Source organism: Carassius gibelio, chromosome B11 (assembly GCF_023724105.1).
Source record: "Carassius gibelio isolate Cgi1373 ecotype wild population from Czech Republic chromosome B11, carGib1.2-hapl.c, whole genome shotgun sequence".
In the NCBI taxonomy this organism is placed as follows: Eukaryota; Metazoa; Chordata; class Actinopteri; order Cypriniformes; family Cyprinidae; genus Carassius; species Carassius gibelio.
This window is the reverse complement of record NC_068406.1, coordinates 14,276,810-14,293,403: the sequence shown is the minus strand read 5'-3', so window position 1 is coordinate 14,293,403 and position 16,594 is coordinate 14,276,810. Positions and strand designations below refer to the sequence as shown.

The window sequence follows — 16,594 nt, the reverse complement described above, 5'->3', positions numbered from 1 at the left end:
GTAACATTATGATTTAATTAATCAGCCCACCATGTTGCTAAACGTAAAGTTTTTGTAAGTTTTATTTAACTTCCACTTAAGAGAGGAAGCAGGCTTAGAAAGCAGGATAGTTTCACAGCACAGTAACATAACACTTAGATCTTTATAGTACATAAAAATCAATTCTGCATCATGCACAGCCATGATAAATCTAAACCAGTAATACAACATAATAATGACATTAAAAAAATCTATATATGTATGTGTGTTTGTGTCTATATATATATATATATATATATATATATATATATATATATATATCCTTAACAAGAATTTCACTTGAAACCGTAAATAAAAAAACTTCATTTTTGAACAAAATCTGCCCGTGCATTGAGACAAAATCATCTTACACTCAAGTCAAGATATAATCTTTACAAGCAAGTCTGAGAGTCTTATGCTGTGGTTTAAGGACTTTTCATTAAAAAGTGACTCATTAAATCATTTTTGCAGCATTTTTGATTTAAACGTGTTTATCAGCATCCATGGGTTCCTGATGCACATGAGTTGGCACACTTCATGAAGCACATCAGAAGTTTTCTTTGTTGAATATAAACTCAGTTCCAGATTCAGTGTGTGAATTACACTGTTTCCCAAGAGCTGTGGCCAAAGCCGTAGGACCACAGAGAAAAACGCCTACTTTTGAACTGAAAGAAGAGGAAAAAATACTAATTATTAATGCACATTACGTGTAGAAAGCCTTTAACACTGCTGTTATTTACCACACTCTACGTACCCTGGGTGTTGGGTAGCGATGGCACTGAACTCATTGTCCCAGTTGGGTTTACCATACCGAGTCTTCTGCTTAAGCCCGGTGATGGGATCGTTCTCCGCCTCATATTGAACTCTAAGATGGGCCGCCTTTAAACAGTAATCAAAATAATGAGTGTCGCCGTATTTTTGTATTTCAGGGAAGTTCAAAATAGTTCATATTGTCTTGTCATTACACAAGCAGGTTTTTTTGCCCACCTCAGCATCTTTCCAGCGCGTTAGATAGATGTTGTAACTGAGGAAATCCCTCATGTCTTTATCATTCATCTGCCTTTCCAAACTCTGCAGCAGGTCTGCAAACCATTCGAAAGCCTGCGTCTCCGGGCAGAGCCAGTAGAAATAGATCTGTAGAGGTCAAGGGTCAGAACATTACATTAGTAACAGACAAAACCCTTGTTTTTTGGGGCACTAGTCAATTTTGAGTTTCTTTTTACAATAACTTGACTTCTTTCAAACTAGTACAAACATTTAGTAAATACATTTAGTAAACTAGTAATACACATTTAAGAGTTTATTTTATTATACTCTATAAATATGCATCTGTAGAATTTAATTACAATGCATAATTTTAATGGTTGTTTCCTCTAATTATTTTTTTTTTATATGCACTGAGGTATAAATCTCCACTTCAACTTCACTTTTATAGAGAGCAATGAAAAGAGATGTTAAAAATCCCCTGTGTAAAAACCTGTAACTCTAATGTCAACAAAATAAAATAAAAAAAATTCCAGTGTTCACACTTCTTTTCTGGAAATGTAAACATAAAAAGTGCATATTTAATTAGATTATGCCACAACTTAAAACTTGTAATATAACATAACAAATCATGTACAACGAATAATCAACTGTAGAACTATGATGATATCTACTTTTATTTAGGCCTATTAATTTTTTTTTTTTTTTTACCATATTCATACACATACACATTTATGAGACTACAAAATTAACAAAGATGTTGTTCTGTCATTCAAAGCCTGAATCGCTAGACTTGGTGCTGTTTATTACCTTTTTGGTGAAGACGTTTTTGTTCTCCTGGACGTGTTTGTACCACACAGACTTCAGAACAGAAGCGAAAGGGGTCACACCAATACCGGCACCCACAAGCATCACGACTTCATAACGAAAGACATCCTCACTGGCCGTCCCAAACGGCCCATCCACAGCCAACCTACACAGAGAATAACAGACATTATGCAAGGCAAACTATCAAATTAATGTGTGCTAATAACTGAGCATTGTGTTGTTAGTGTTTGTATTCTTTTAGTTCTCTACTGTAGGAAGAAGAAATTAGGAAATGCAAAAAGAGAAATAGCAAGAAAAATTCACTCATGTTGAAATCAACATTGCCAACAGAAACTTGGTCTCCCAACACTTCTCTTTTTCTCAACTGTGATTGTATGCCCATATCCCCTTTTTACACATGTATATTTCCATTTTGCAAATGAGACTTGCTAGAACTATTAAGAGCACTGCATCTGTTATTCAAGACATAAACCTGACATTAAAACGACAAACATTTTTGTCAATTATTTACCTTCATGTCATTCCAAACATGTATGGCTTTTTCTTCTGCAGAACAAGGTGTTTTAAATGTGACATATCAGGAAAATCTAAAATCTGTGTTTCAGTGCTACGTATAACTGGCACCTAACAACCCAGAAAACATGAAAAAGATTAATTGAGTAATTTTTTTTGGCATGCCTTTCTCTGCAAGCTTGTGAAAAAAAAGAGCTTGTCAGATTTCACTCTCCCTGTGAGGTAGAAGGTGGTTCTTATTATAATATTACCGCCACTGAAGGTCCTTGCACAGTCTGAAATTTTCATATCGTTTTTTTTTTCATGTTCGTCATCCTTTCATATCAAAATGCTTGCTAGGAAGCAAAAATGCAAAAAATCTAACCAGGTACAATTTTTTTTATATATATATATGATGGACGAAGGTTTCAGAGGCAGTGTGTAAACATGACTGACAACGTGAGGCTGTCTTTATTTTTTACTGTGCGCAAATTTTGAATGAGAATTTCAGACCTTTAATCTACAAGCTTCATTTTGTTTTTGCAAGCGACAATGGTGTAAGTTACCAGTTTTAATGCCATGGAGAAAGTTCGAGCAAAGCATGCTCATTGGCTGCACTGACAAGCACAGAACAATATTTAGAGTCCCAGCCTCAGAGGAGGCAAGAGAACAGTGGATTTATTGATTCATTTACTGTACATTATACTGCTGACACAGATCTAATATAAACGTGATTTCTATCCCAGCTGTTTACCTTCACGAACATAACCGACTGTTTTTGTAACTCGTGTGTGTTTTAACATAAGCTTGTGGCTATTTGAATGTTAAAGCGCAATAAGGTATGAAAGAGAACTTAGTACTCATGCCATGTGACAGCCACTTTCTATGCAGCAGCTCATTTGCATTTGAAGAGACATGCACAAAAACAGCGTGTTTCTGCTTTCACTCAAAATAGGCATTTTCAAAATGATATAATAAATGATCTGTGTTGTATTTTGAGCAGAAACCTCACAGACACATTCTGGGGACAACTGAGAGTCACATTACTTTGTAAAAAGATGCATTATAAGGCTCCTTTAAAGAATGTTTTTGTCCATACAATGAAAGTCAATGGGGTTTGGAAAAACATAAAGGTGACAGAATGTTCATTTTTAGATGAACGTTTGGATGTTTTACTTTAATCTTACTTTGGTAGTGTCCAAGCATCCAGCACCACTGTTTTGTCACCTCCACAGGCTGTATAAAGGGCTTGTGTCCAATCCCCTACAATTCGGATATGCACACTAAGGTGGTCTTCCTCTGGGGCAGAGGTCAAGGTGAAGGGATGCCACTCTAGCTGAGAGATGGATGGGCATTGCATGAAAACATACTGACCGACCTCCATCTTAAAGCCCTTCTTCTTCATCTGCAGCTCAAGGGTCTTGGATGGGTGCATCACTACCTGCAAAGTGATGCAATATGGTAAGAGAGGAAGAATTCATTTGGTTCTTATTCAAACTGCTTGAATGACTAACCTTGGTGATAACCACTTTTTGCTGCGAGCGATAGAAACGCACCAGTCTCTCACATAAATATAGAAACATTGGGCCAACCACCCACTTCCATGTCTGTAAGAGGAAAGTACATGTTGAGTTGCCATCAAAATGATGAAAGAAATGCTAGATATATTTGAGACTGAGATTATGTTGGGATATACCTTCGGGGGATTCCCAGCAAAGTCAGGTTCTGGGCAGTTGGTGCCACTTTGACCCCAGGTCTCAAACTCGGTGTGACATTTAATTGGGTTATGAACCGTCATACTTTCCGTAGTCTGGCCTCGCACGATACGCCTAAACGAACACACACAGTTATTGCATAAATAATGCATGGTAATTCTCTAGCTAGCATTATGTGCTTGTCAACATGTATCATGACTGAGATGTGTTATAATGCTTCATTTAAGGCTGCTAGAAATCCTGCCTTTTGTTTGATTAAAACTGTATGTCTAGCCATGTGTTCACTGGCATGAATGAGCAGAAATTAGTGGGTGTTGTGTTTTCAAATCATCTCTTATTAGTGCTGAGCAGAATGTGTGCAAGATTAATTGTGGTATTGACAGTGGAGTTTAGAATGGTGTGCAAAACAAAGTTGAGAATTGCTCAACTTTACACAGTACAAATTAAAGAAAAAAGCGAAGCAGGCAATCACTGTGAGTGACGCCTGTCAAATACCTTCCAAAATCCAGTAGATTCAGTGATTAAATCGCATTTTGCATAATACTTTATTTAATTCATATGCAGTTTGCATGCTTTCATGTTGGCCATGTAGCTATAGGTTAAAAAAGTGTGGCCTATATAACAAAAGATGATAAAACGTATATTCACTACCAACTACAATTATGCTGCTTGATATTTGTGTGGAAACATTTGCGATACCTTTTTTTTTCAAGATTCTTTGATGAATAGAAAGATCAGAGGAGCTGCTTTTATTTAAAATATAAAATCTCAAATCCACTTCAAGTTGGATCCAAAACATCTCTACTGTCATGTTTGATCATTTTGTATTGTATTGTATTGTAATTTATTTAAAAATTAAAAAATTTTGTTTGGTTTCGATTAACAAAAAATACAGAAATGAATATTAACTAAACTCTCACCCAATTCCGTGAGCCACCAAACCAATGAAAAAGACGATGAACAGGTGATGGGTGAACCAGAACACCTCGAAATATGACCTTCTGATGACCTCCATGGAGGAAGTGATGATGAGGATGAGGGCGAGGGTGATGACCACCCCCGTCAGTCCTGCTATAGTGGTAAACATCACTATGGTTGGGTTCTGGGAAATCAAAAACACAGAAATGACAACATTACAATAAAAAGAAAACAAAGATAAAGTAGACTGCAAAAATTTCAGTCTCATATAGACTACCTTTGAAAGGTTTGGGGTCAGTACTTTTTTTTTATTATTCAACAAAGACATATTCAATTAATCAAAAGTGACCAGTTAAAATGTTACAAAATATTTTATATTTCAAAATAAATGCTGTTATTGTAAACTGAATCTGAAAAATAAGAATAAAAAAAATATCAGGGAGCACTACTGTTTTCCACAATTGCTCCAAATCTGCATTTTAAAATGATTTCTGAAGGATCATGTGACACTGACTGATGTAATGGCTATTATCACATGAATACATTATAGTCAAGTATTTTAAATGGTTATAATATTTCATAATATTACTGTATTCTTGATCAAAGACTTGAGCATAAGACACTTCTTTCAGAAAACCTTTGCTAATGTAAATAGAGAGGATAAAACAATCATTTTATTTTTTCCCCTTAACCCACAAAACCATTCAAATCTCTTATAGTTACTCTCAATAGCAGCTATAAATATAGTTCATCTTTTCAGGATGTCATAGGATGCGTGTGTTGATTGTTCTCTCAGTGTTCTATTTCTGGCTATTGTCCACCCAGGTCATCATAGCAAAACCATGGAAACAGAATTTTAAAAATCATGTGATCACATCAGCGGCAGCAGCATGATGGTTATGTGATGTAACCGTGGGTGGAAGTGGGAGCTTATCCTACAGGGCTGAAGTGAGATCAGAAGGAAGTTCCTAGCATAATGAACATGATGCTGCCTCAGAAACACAACAAAAATGAGTCAAAACCTTACCGTCTCATTGGATCTGATGGGGTTGAGGTAGGATTTGTTGCCATTGTTGCCAATCTGAGAGAGCACATAAGGCAGGTAACTGTTGTTGATCATAAGCTGGGAATCCATGAATCTCTCAAAGTTGAACAAGTGAGCTATGATGTGGATGGCTGGGAGAATAAACAATACATCTTTAGCATGGCTAATCAAATTTCATCCATAAAATATGAGTAAACAGTACAAAGCTCTCTCTGGGGTCATACAAAAAGGTGCAAAAGGTGTGCGCCTTATTTATTCCTAAAAGTTATATATTAGTATCTTAAAGTTACATGTTAGTACCCTTTTTCTGAGAGTATGTGCAGAACATTGAGTTCAAAGATTTGAAAAAGATTTAAAAGTGAATAATATGAATATGCTTTTTTATTTTACCTGTGTGGAGGGCAATCATGTAGGCCACTAGTTTGTGGAAAGTGAGGTTTCTGTCTAGCTGACGGGCTGCAGTGCGGCTACAGTACTGCAAACACACACACACACACACACACACACACACACACCATTAATGAGGAGATTCAGGCTTTTCATTTTCGTTACCCGAAGTGGATAAGCCTTTTACTCTCGCTCTGTTTAGCTTTTCCTGACCTGTATGGATCCACGTAGGAATGAGAGCAGGTTTCTGCAGACGGGCAGCAAGATCAACAGGCAGTTAAAATTCAGACATGCAGCTGGAGCTCTGGCCCACGAGAGAGCATGCTGAGAGAAAGAGAGAAAGAAAGAGAGAGTGTGTGAGAGAGAGAATGAGCCACGACAGGGGACAGGGAAAGTTTCATTTCCTATTTTTAAGCTCAGAAGAACATATTCACTGATGCATTAAAAGTTGTACGTGCAGATAAAATGTATAGGCCTACATATGAGAATTGTATTTTCTAAATTCTGAGAACAATACAGTAGCTTAATACAATATACAAATATGAAATTAGCTTAACATTATAATTGAACATAACACTGGAGTGTAACCACACAAACTATTACGAATTATACAGGATACATAAAAAACCACAATGACATCAATATAATAATTTACAACAATACATTAATCCTATTTATAGATTATTAAATTAATTAAAATGTATAAAATGTATAAATTACTTGACACTTACCCCAAGGATGACTCTAGTATAGTAGTATCTATCAACCAAAAATGCCATGTAAAAATGCACAAAGAGAAACACATTGATGCCGAGCCATACCAGCTGTAAAACACAACGGAGAGCGTCTGAGAAGATTTGCAGACTGATTAAGTAAATATAGTATAAAAAATAAAGCATGAGGAGTATCTCTGTCCTTCAGTATGTTTAACAAATAAAACATTATGTGGCAAACACACACACACACACACAGCAATTAAGAACTTTAAATACAAAGACTATAAAATAAAGATTTTAAAGTTAATTTAATTAACAAAGTATAACTCCAACGGCTTACAATAACAAAAATGGATAGTCCTTCATTTGCAGCAAAGTTTCCCATGATGTCGTGCTGTGTAGAAAGAGAAGATCAAGAGAAGTGTGGCTGAACAATTTTGAAGAAAGCCACAAGACAAAAAGGGATTTGGTTTATAAAGCAAACCAGGAAATACTGTCACAACTGGGAGCCCACGAGAAACCATCAAGCAAAGTTCCTCAACCTAAAGGGGATGGTCAGACAATCTTTCAGTTCTCTTTCTGATTTATAGTCAGGCCTGTCATTCATTTAGTCCCAGTTTTTGTAGTGTCAGAACTGTTACGGTTTTATGATTTAAATAATTTCCTTGCATTTGTTACTCCTGAGCATATTGTAAATGAGTTTTAATGAAGGCTTTCAAAAAAAAAAAAAACAATACACAAAAGTGGCAACTGACCTCACGTACAAAACACACAGCAAAAACAACAAGAATTTAAATAAATAAATAACACGACAAGTTCAATAACCGGTGTGTACCACCATGGACAAAATAACATTCTCCTTTATTTATTTTATTTTTAAAACGGGTTTAGCTGACAGTTGCACATATCAAAAGCAGTGATGTGTTCTATACAGTGCTGATGGACATAATATGAGGGAGTTTCCAAATGTAACCCAATCACAAAGTCTTGCAAAATGAATCAACTCAAGCCATTCAACTCCCCACAGGGGGGCAGTAAAGTTAAGACACAATCATCTACGTACTGCTTTAGATGAAAATATTGACTTTTTTGTAGGACAAAATCTGAATAATGTACAAAAGATGTCTCCAGATGAGACAAGTGCAAAATAGGAATGTAAACAAAGGAAAGAAAAAAACAATCAATAAAATCATTCTTTGCAGGATTATGAAGGTCCTGGCAACCCAACTCTAATTCTCACTATCCACATGTCCGTACATTTTGAAAGCTATTTGAGGCGATTGCTTGAATTTAGGCCATATGTTATCACATGATAGGACACTGTCATATGATCAATCAGGACTAATTTCACAGTCTTACACACATTATGAGTTGAGTAATAAGATAAACTAGAAGAAAGTATTAATAACGAACCTGAGAGGTTGTCAAACATTTTTCAGCAAGCAATGTCCCCAAGGTGATGGAAAAATCAAAAGCTTAAATACAACATTTTAAATAACTCTGCTTTAAATAATCCATACACACAGACAGCTATAACATTAATCAAACTAACACCGAAGGAGGGACAGAGCGCTCCCACGTCACAAGACAAAAGCAGCGGTTACATCTTGGTAGGGAATTTCACATGCACTTCAGCGGAACATGCTGGCTCTTTTGCCTTGTAAACCAAACAAGAAAAAGTATATTCATCTCAAAGTACAACAAGCGTAAACTTTTACATTCCACCATTAAGGCAGAAATCCAACACTTTCATTTTATTTCTCCCTTTTGATCCTTAAAGGGCACTCAATACAGTGTTTTTATAGGGGATACTTCACCTAAAAAAGAAAGCTTTATACCTTCCGTGGAATGCAAGAGAAAATGTTTTATATAAGACAACTGCCTTTGTTTATGCAATAAAAGTCAATGGAGTTAAAAAAAAAAAAAAACTTCTGAAGAAGAATAAAAGTCATACAGGCATTACATGAAGGTGAGTCAATGATGACATAATTGTTATTTTTAGTTGAACTATTTCTTAGAGCTGTGCTTTGCTCACACAGTGCCGCACAAACTCTGTCCAATGTCCCCTTTGGTAATGCAGGGTGGATCATCTCCAGTGTCTTTCCCTGGTGGCTTGGTAATCGTGGAGCCTGGCTGGGAGAGCGTCCCACGAAGCAGGCAGAGGGATCCACAGCATTCCCAAAAGCCTTGGGCTGGACTGGATGAGAAGAGTTGCCTGCAAGGGTGGCAAAACTGGTAAAAGAGCAACATAAAGAAAACAGCTGTGGCATAACCCAACAACAGCGACAGTTCTAACACGGGAGCGTCCACCCATTGGTAGAACTCAGTCCGGTGGATGTACCACATCAAAGTCAGCCCCGTGTTCTCGACAAAACGGAGGGAATAATAGACAGCGAGGCGTCTCCATGCCTGACCCTTATCGATCAGATCAGGGTCGCCCAATCTAAGCTGAACGGCGGACCAGCAGAACACGTTGATGCCGGCGTACAGGAAGGTCAACATGCAAAGGACAATAGTCGTCCCGACACGGGTCAACGTCTTCTCAATGTTCTCCGGGAAAGGAGAGCGGCTGCTCCAGAAGAGAACCCATGGGTGTAGAAAGAACAGGACGAAGTTGGCCGACACCACCGGAAGCACCCATACCTTCAACACAGAGCTGAAAAGGACCAGTACTGCCACTCGTGTGGCGATCTCGAACCCTCGCCACAGGAACACACACAGGTATGCCAACGGGCGCACAGAGATTTCGTAATCATCATAGCGTATCTTTATGGCCAGAATATTGCAGCGTAGGGCTCCGTATACAATCGAGAGAAGGGAAATGACCATCAGTGTACCTGGCAGAGAGCGGAAAGAATGAAACATGATCACGTTAAATCCATACATTCTTTGTGGTTAAACGCAATCGCAAAAACATTTGCATTAGATGAGTGGATATTGAATAAACAACTCCAATGTGTGCAGAGGCCCAAACATCCAGAAATGATAAATAAACAATGAAACACAGAAAGACAAAAAAAAGGAAAAATTTCTAAAATATAAATACATTGCTATATACGACCTTCCCCACTTTCATGTTATACATAAAAAAGTTAAATAAGGAAATAAATAAATGCATAAAAATATAAAAAATAAAAGCAAAAGTATGTATAAATGAATGAATGAAAGAATGAATGAAAAACCTAAAAATGTAAAAATAATACATAGATAAATAGATTTTAAATAAATACACAAAATAAGTTAAACAAAAAGAATGAAAGATAGCAACAAAAAGAAAGGAATACAAAAATAAATTAAGGACAACATTCAATGAAAACTGTCTTTGTTTTAGCAAATCATTTCTTTCTTTCTTTATTATTATTTGTTTTTAGGCCGCCATAACTGTTGTGCATGATATGTTGCCATTTGGTTAAATAATTAAGTATTTACTACTACTGTTCACTATTGTTGTTAAGCAGTAAAAGACAACAAAAGCAGATACCCTGAAGGCCCAAATCCACCAGCAGTGCAAACATATGGCCTCCATCAGTCTTATATTTGAACTAAAGTCAGTCACCGTTTCATTACTCTATGCCTCATGGGTAATGGGGTCAGACTGATTCACTATAAGTTATGATCTCCAATACTGCTTTCAAGGATAGACCGCAAGGCTGTCACCACATTCCTCATGCAGCACAGATAATGATAAACTGTATCTATGAGGCAGAGTCGGGTCTGTAATTCCTAATACTCAATGTGAAGTGATAGTTGATGGGTGGAGAGCAAAACTATAAAAAATCTGGGGTTATTTTTTATTACCCAAATGCTGGGTTGAGCCTTTTGGGTTATTTTTTGTGTGTTTGGGTAGTTGGGTGTTACCCAGCTCCTGGGTCAAATGTAACAACCCAGTGTTTGGGTATTTTTGTATTACTCAGATCCATACAAGCGCGTGGTATGAATCACCTATAGTGACTGTCTTTTCGAGTGTTGCAAAAGCCTGTTGCTTTGCATAAAATAAACGATTATTCATAAAGATACAGAATACAAATATTCCCTCAGAGCTGTTTACTGTTTGTTTTTGGGCAGGTTATAAAGGCAATCGCAGTATATTTCGGCGATGAGTGAAACTCAGGGGGGCGGCCTCAGGCGTGAGCAGTTTCCCGCCGAACATGACTCCGGCTCGGGCACGAGAACCAGTGCAGCGCAGCGCAGTTATGATGGAAACAGATAAACAGAGACTGGTTAATGACACGTAAATTACTTCTGTTTAATGTTTAATTTTTAGTTTTATTGTTTGTTAAACGAGTTTTAATATGGGCAATATGTATAGCCTATTAAAAACGATATAAACAATGCTGTAAATGATAATCAAAGGAAAATAAAGGAAGCTAACATGCAAACCAGTGGTTGTGTGGATTATTTCAGAAATATTTAGAGGATTTAAGTTAATCTGTAAACATAATTTAATCTATGAAGTAAAAAAAGGTAGTAAAATAGTAAAAATTAATAAACTTTATGTGGGTTAAATCAACCCCTTATGCTGGGTTAAATAAACAACCTAATTTGCTGCGTAAAATTAACCCAAAATGGGTTCTGTCCTATATTTACCCAGCCCTTGGGTTAATAACAACCCGATATGGGTTGTTTTTAACCCAGTGGTTTTTAGAGTGTACTAAATAACAGCTTGCAAATGTATAAGCTGTCCAACAGTCTAAAGGATACCATTTCCAAAATAATTTTGTAATGCATTTCTATTGCATAAATTAAAATAATAATAAAAAAATAATCCAGGTTTGAATAAATACAAGTTTTTAACTGGCAATTTATGTTCTTTATTGGTTATTTACAATGACTTCATTGTTTTGTAGCGCTTCTGGGTATTTTAAAATGAATTTATTTTTGGTCTAGTTTATTTATAATTTATGTCTGTTGAGGGCTGCGCATGCTGTCTGAAAACATGTTATCAATTCTAGCTGACATTCTTAAAAACAAAGTGTGCGTCCTTTAGATAACAAGAGGAAACTGATAGTACACAGCTAGAAGTCATTTCAGAGGCATTCATTTCAATGTAACTCAAGCATGTGTGCAGAATGTGCCGGGGGGGGGCTTGTTAAATTTAGTTGGGTGACGTTAGGAGCAGTTCCATGTTTACAGGACTTACAGAGAGATTATTCCACAGAGGAAACTTAGAGAATGTGCAAAAGAGACTGTACACAGATCGTACTGGTTGGGCAGAAACATGACATGCCTCAATGATAACTGCTCTCCCTGACATTTTTGACACTTTACAGAATTGGCAAAACTCATTAAACATGAAAGTCATAAGCTCATAAGCTTGCAATGCTCCACTTTGGGAGTTATACTTCACAAGGCCAGATAACAAAATGAAAACAAAGCAGGAATAAGAAAAGTCTTAGTCATGCTCTAGAAATCCGTAAGAAATTTTAAGAAGTCGTTCTCATTCTGAAAATGTTTATAAAAAGAGTCACTGTGACTGCTATGTATTGTAAGTGATAAATAGTCAGCCGCTCATTACGGCAAAAGAATTAGTTATTTTAATGATCTTGTATCACCTTGAAGTGACTTATTTTTGTGTGTGTGTGTGGGTGTGTGTGTTCTCACCTCTACCGATAGACACCCCTTTCTGCAGCACACAGATGTAGAGTTGCAGTGTGAGCTGGGGTGCAGAGCCCAGGAAGGCCTGTATGACCGATGTCCTGGCGAAAGCGGCCCTGTGGGTCACTAACTTCCCCTCTGCCTGGCCCACTTCCTGCTCTACCTCCTCGGTCTGCCCTTCCCGGGGCATCTGCTTCTTACGGGTGATGGTGACATACGGCTCCTCCACCTTTCCGGCACTGCCATAGATACAGAATGCATCCAAGCACCTAAAGGAATAAAACATTTTAGTTTTATTGTTTCAATAAATGAGTGGCCAAGGTAAAAAAAAAAAAAAAAAAAAAATCCCAAAAAAAAGCCAATATATATATATATTCTAAAACAAGTTTATATTTAAATGTGGATTATTTGCTTGACACTTTTTTATAGTTAAAATAACATATATTGCTATTGGTTATATTTTATAAATAAAATTAATTTAAAAAAATAGTTCTGTACCTTTAAAAATGATAATCAACAGATTTATGTTATTAAAATAAAATACAATACAATCATGAAAACATAAATTACAGTTGAAAAACAACACATGTGACCCAGGACCACAAACCAGTCACAAGGGTCAATTTTGTCAAACTGAGATTTGGTGAAAGCTGAATAATTAAGTTTTCAATTGATGAATGGTTTGTGAGGACAGGACAATATTTGGCCGAGATACAACTATTTGAAAATCTGAAATCTGAGGGTGCAACAAAAATCTAAATACTGAGAAAATCACCTTTAAAGTTGTCCAAATTAAGTCAATTAGCAATGCATAATACTAATCAAAAATTAAGTTTTTATATATTTAAATCTAGGAAATGTACAAAATATATTAATGGAACATGATCTTAATTAAATACTTAATATCCTAATGATGTTTGACATTAAATTTTTTTTTTATAATTTTGACCGAAACAATGTTTTTTTTTTTTTTTTGTTGCATATTGCAACAAATATACCCAAATATACCCAGGGTCACATACATTGCCTTGACATATATTGCCTTGAGTAAAAAAATAAATACAAATAAATAAATAATAATAATAATAGTAGAAAATAAATACAGTAAAATAAAATAAAACAAAATAAATTCTATACTTTTATAAAATTATAGTTGAAAAAAAAATAACATATATTGCATTTGGTCAGTTTTATTATCAAAATATAATGATATTATTGGGTTACGGCTTGGCTGCAAAGTATTCTTATCATATTCACACTCACAACAGACCATGTCACAATTCAGAGAATTGCACTCAATCCAGTGAGAGCTCAAAAGCATAGTTCTAGCTTACCCGAGGACAGCTTTTGTAAGGTCTCAGCGGACGATCTGTCCATCTCATTCATTTAAAATGCAAAGGCTAGGTCTCATAGGACAGGTAGTAGGCACCAAACATTGAGTTAGTATTTCCTATCCCAAACCTTGACAACAGCCTTGCTATTTTACAATAATAGTGTGCAGGCAACCTTGATGATAATTTGACGGATGACAGTGTGTTAAGAGAAGGCCAAGAGAGCCTTTACAGGCCATCCACACTAATTCAGTGAAATAAACAACTGAATTATACATGAATCACAAAGATCTGAAACATTGCTGGGCTTTATCTGAATGAGCTGGCCCAGGTCATGTTGCTAAACTGTACTATTAGAAAAGGCCATATCAATCATACACATGGTCAATGCAAAAACACACAGAGACTGATAGAGATGGAACAGTTCACTGTGAGGACCGGTCTGGAATGGAAAGGAAAGGAACTGTCAATAACACTAATAGATGATTTGAGGACACAAATTGTCCATAAACGGCTTGGTAATTGTTATGTTAGCTGGCAATATATATATATATATATATATATATATATATATATATATATATATATATATATATATATATATATTACCATTATGTGATATATCCCAGCTAACATAACAATTTGTAAGGCATGACAAGAACACAAGAACAGAAAACATAAATATAATGTTAATAATTGGTTCACAAAAAACATTATTTAACATAAAAAAAAATTGTTAAACAAAATGAAAGAAAGGAAAATCTTGTGCTAATGGTAGGTGAATGTACTTCTATAATTTAAAGAACATATATCATAACATCATCTATACTTCATGTAAAGTGGCTCTTTTTATAAGCATTAATGTACTGTATACAATAAATAATTCATAGATGAAAAATGGACAAGAATATTATAAGCATTAAATTCGTTTTCTAATAAACATACCGTGCAATACCTTGATTATTAAAAAGGTAACTGCAACTATTATCATATATATATATATATATATATATATATATATATATATATATATATATATATATATATATATATATATATAATTTTTATTATTTTATTTTGCGTAATGGTATGTTAAGAGCTTACAGAAAATTATTTAAAAGCTCCTTATCAGAAATGAAATGTGTGCATAATGCAAAGCCCCGGGGATATGAAGCCTTTGCCATGCTGCGCACTGTGGACTATGAATTAAACGACAAATATTAATAATCTTTGTATAAATGATATTAATAACATTTGTAACAGGTAAAGCACAGGTTCATGTGCGTGCAAGAAAAAAAAAACAACCTTCGTTATGTGTATTCGCTCACAATCATGAATATTTGTATGCCTTCATCCACTATGTAGATGGATGATTCGCTTCCACAGGCTTGTGGTAAGGAGAAATTCACCCAAATAGCGTTACACTGAAGAAGAATCACAAATTGGCCACTCACCTTATTATTGGCCCTAGTTGTAATATATGAAGCAGCAGCACTAAAGGTCTGTCTCTGCTCAGGTCTCTGTGAATAAAGATCAGTGTGAGCTGCACCAGCACGGATGGAACAAGCGTGAAGAGCAGCGTGAAGCACTGCCAAATCTGATCGCCAGCGGAGCGATAAGTGCTGCTCAGATACAGAGCAGCCGTCGTCTCGGCCGTAAACAAAGACACCGACACAAGGACAGAGCTGGGTAGTCTCATCCTCACTCAACCATGTTGGTTTTCTGTTCTCGGATCTCGTGAGCACGCATTTTGAAGTTACAGTGGACGTATCAACCACCAGCAGCCGCCGCAGATTCACACAGTAGCTGTCATCTAAGCGGTCGTCTAGACTGTAGAGGGCGCAGTGAGCTCCATGTTTACAGTATGTTTACTCTCAGCAGCGTGTTTGTACACTACCTGATCACCAGCGGTGCATTATGACATCCTGGGTTGTGCCCATTTAATCCCACATTATAATGTTAAAATTCCTACAAGTGTATATAATTTTTGTTTGTTTGTTTGTTTTAGGTAATTATGACCAATTTAAAATTAGGAATCAAATTAAGTTTGTAACATTCCATAAAACAAAGCAGAAAATTAAATGAAATCATAGAAAAATATTTGACATCAGAGATGCTCCTTTAACAGAGCCTCCATCTTGGAAAGGTCTTTTTTTTTTTTTTACATTTTGCAAGCAACATCTGAAATTGCAGATTGTTAAAATACAGAGACATTTGGAATTGACAAGTAAGACCAATCAAGTTGTTGTGAGGGATTTAGATTATTAACAAAGACAAATATGTAGCCTACAGGATATTGATTTTTATGGATTTTTTTTTTTTTTTTTTGACTCAAGTGGGGGATAGGGAAAACACCTAATAGGATAGCAACAAACATCAAAATCACACAAGGTCCCCAGATAATACTAATCCCATGCGAATAGTGTTTAAATATCTCTCAAAGATGACTCAATGATCTTACTTTAAATTTTGTAATTTTTAACAGCCTATTATTATTTACAAAGGGAATAAGCCAAACGTTTTAATTCAGACAAAAATACAATAAAATTTGAATTAGAAGCTGTA

The 16,594-nt window shown here is 35.8% G+C and overlaps 2 protein-coding genes across 2 annotated transcripts; both read right to left on the bottom strand.

The window, feature by feature from the left end:
• Positions 1-38: 38 nt before the first annotated feature.
• LOC127968074 (cytochrome b-245 heavy chain-like) lies at positions 39-7,619 on the bottom strand. Its single transcript, XM_052568952.1, has 13 exons — positions 7,444-7,619; positions 7,119-7,211; positions 6,601-6,711; positions 6,391-6,475; positions 5,983-6,131; positions 4,958-5,139; positions 4,019-4,151; positions 3,837-3,929; positions 3,510-3,763; positions 1,813-1,975; positions 1,006-1,152; positions 773-897; positions 39-683 (listed from the first exon to the last, which is right to left on the bottom strand). The coding sequence occupies exons 1-13, from the start codon at positions 7,486-7,488 to the stop codon at positions 566-568; spliced, it is 1,698 nt and encodes a 565-aa protein (XP_052424912.1). The 5' UTR covers positions 7,489-7,619; the 3' UTR covers positions 39-565.
• Positions 7,620-7,924: 305 nt separating this feature from the next.
• LOC127968075 (endoplasmic reticulum membrane adapter protein XK) lies at positions 7,925-15,885 on the bottom strand. Its single transcript, XM_052568953.1, has 3 exons — positions 15,484-15,885; positions 12,705-12,967; positions 7,925-9,940 (listed from the first exon to the last, which is right to left on the bottom strand). The coding sequence occupies exons 1-3, from the start codon at positions 15,726-15,728 to the stop codon at positions 9,135-9,137; spliced, it is 1,314 nt and encodes a 437-aa protein (XP_052424913.1). The 5' UTR covers positions 15,729-15,885; the 3' UTR covers positions 7,925-9,134.
• Positions 15,886-16,594: the final 709 nt, after the last annotated feature.

Excerpts from the sequence above, each read along its gene's own strand:
- LOC127968075 (XM_052568953.1), bottom strand. The coding sequence starts at position 15,728 with ATGAGACTACCCAGCTCTGTCCTTGTGTCGGTGTCTTTGTTTACGGCC. Across the intron at positions 12,968-15,483 it reads CAACTAGGGCCAATAATAAG|GTGCTTGGATGCATTCTGTA; the intron begins GTGAGTGGCCAA and ends TTATTCCTTTAG. Across the intron at positions 9,941-12,704 it reads AGGGGTGTCTATCGGTAGAG|GTACACTGATGGTCATTTCC; the intron begins GTGAGAACACAC and ends GCTCTCTGCCAG.
- LOC127968074 (XM_052568952.1), bottom strand. The coding sequence starts at position 7,488 with ATGGGAAACTTTGCTGCAAATGAAGGACTATCCATTTTTGTTATT. Across the intron at positions 7,212-7,443 it reads GACTATCCATTTTTGTTATT|CTGGTATGGCTCGGCATCAA; the intron begins GTAAGCCGTTGG and ends TGTGTTTTACAG. Across the intron at positions 1,153-1,812 it reads AAAACGTCTTCACCAAAAAG|ATCTATTTCTACTGGCTCTG; the intron begins GTAATAAACAGC and ends TGACCTCTACAG.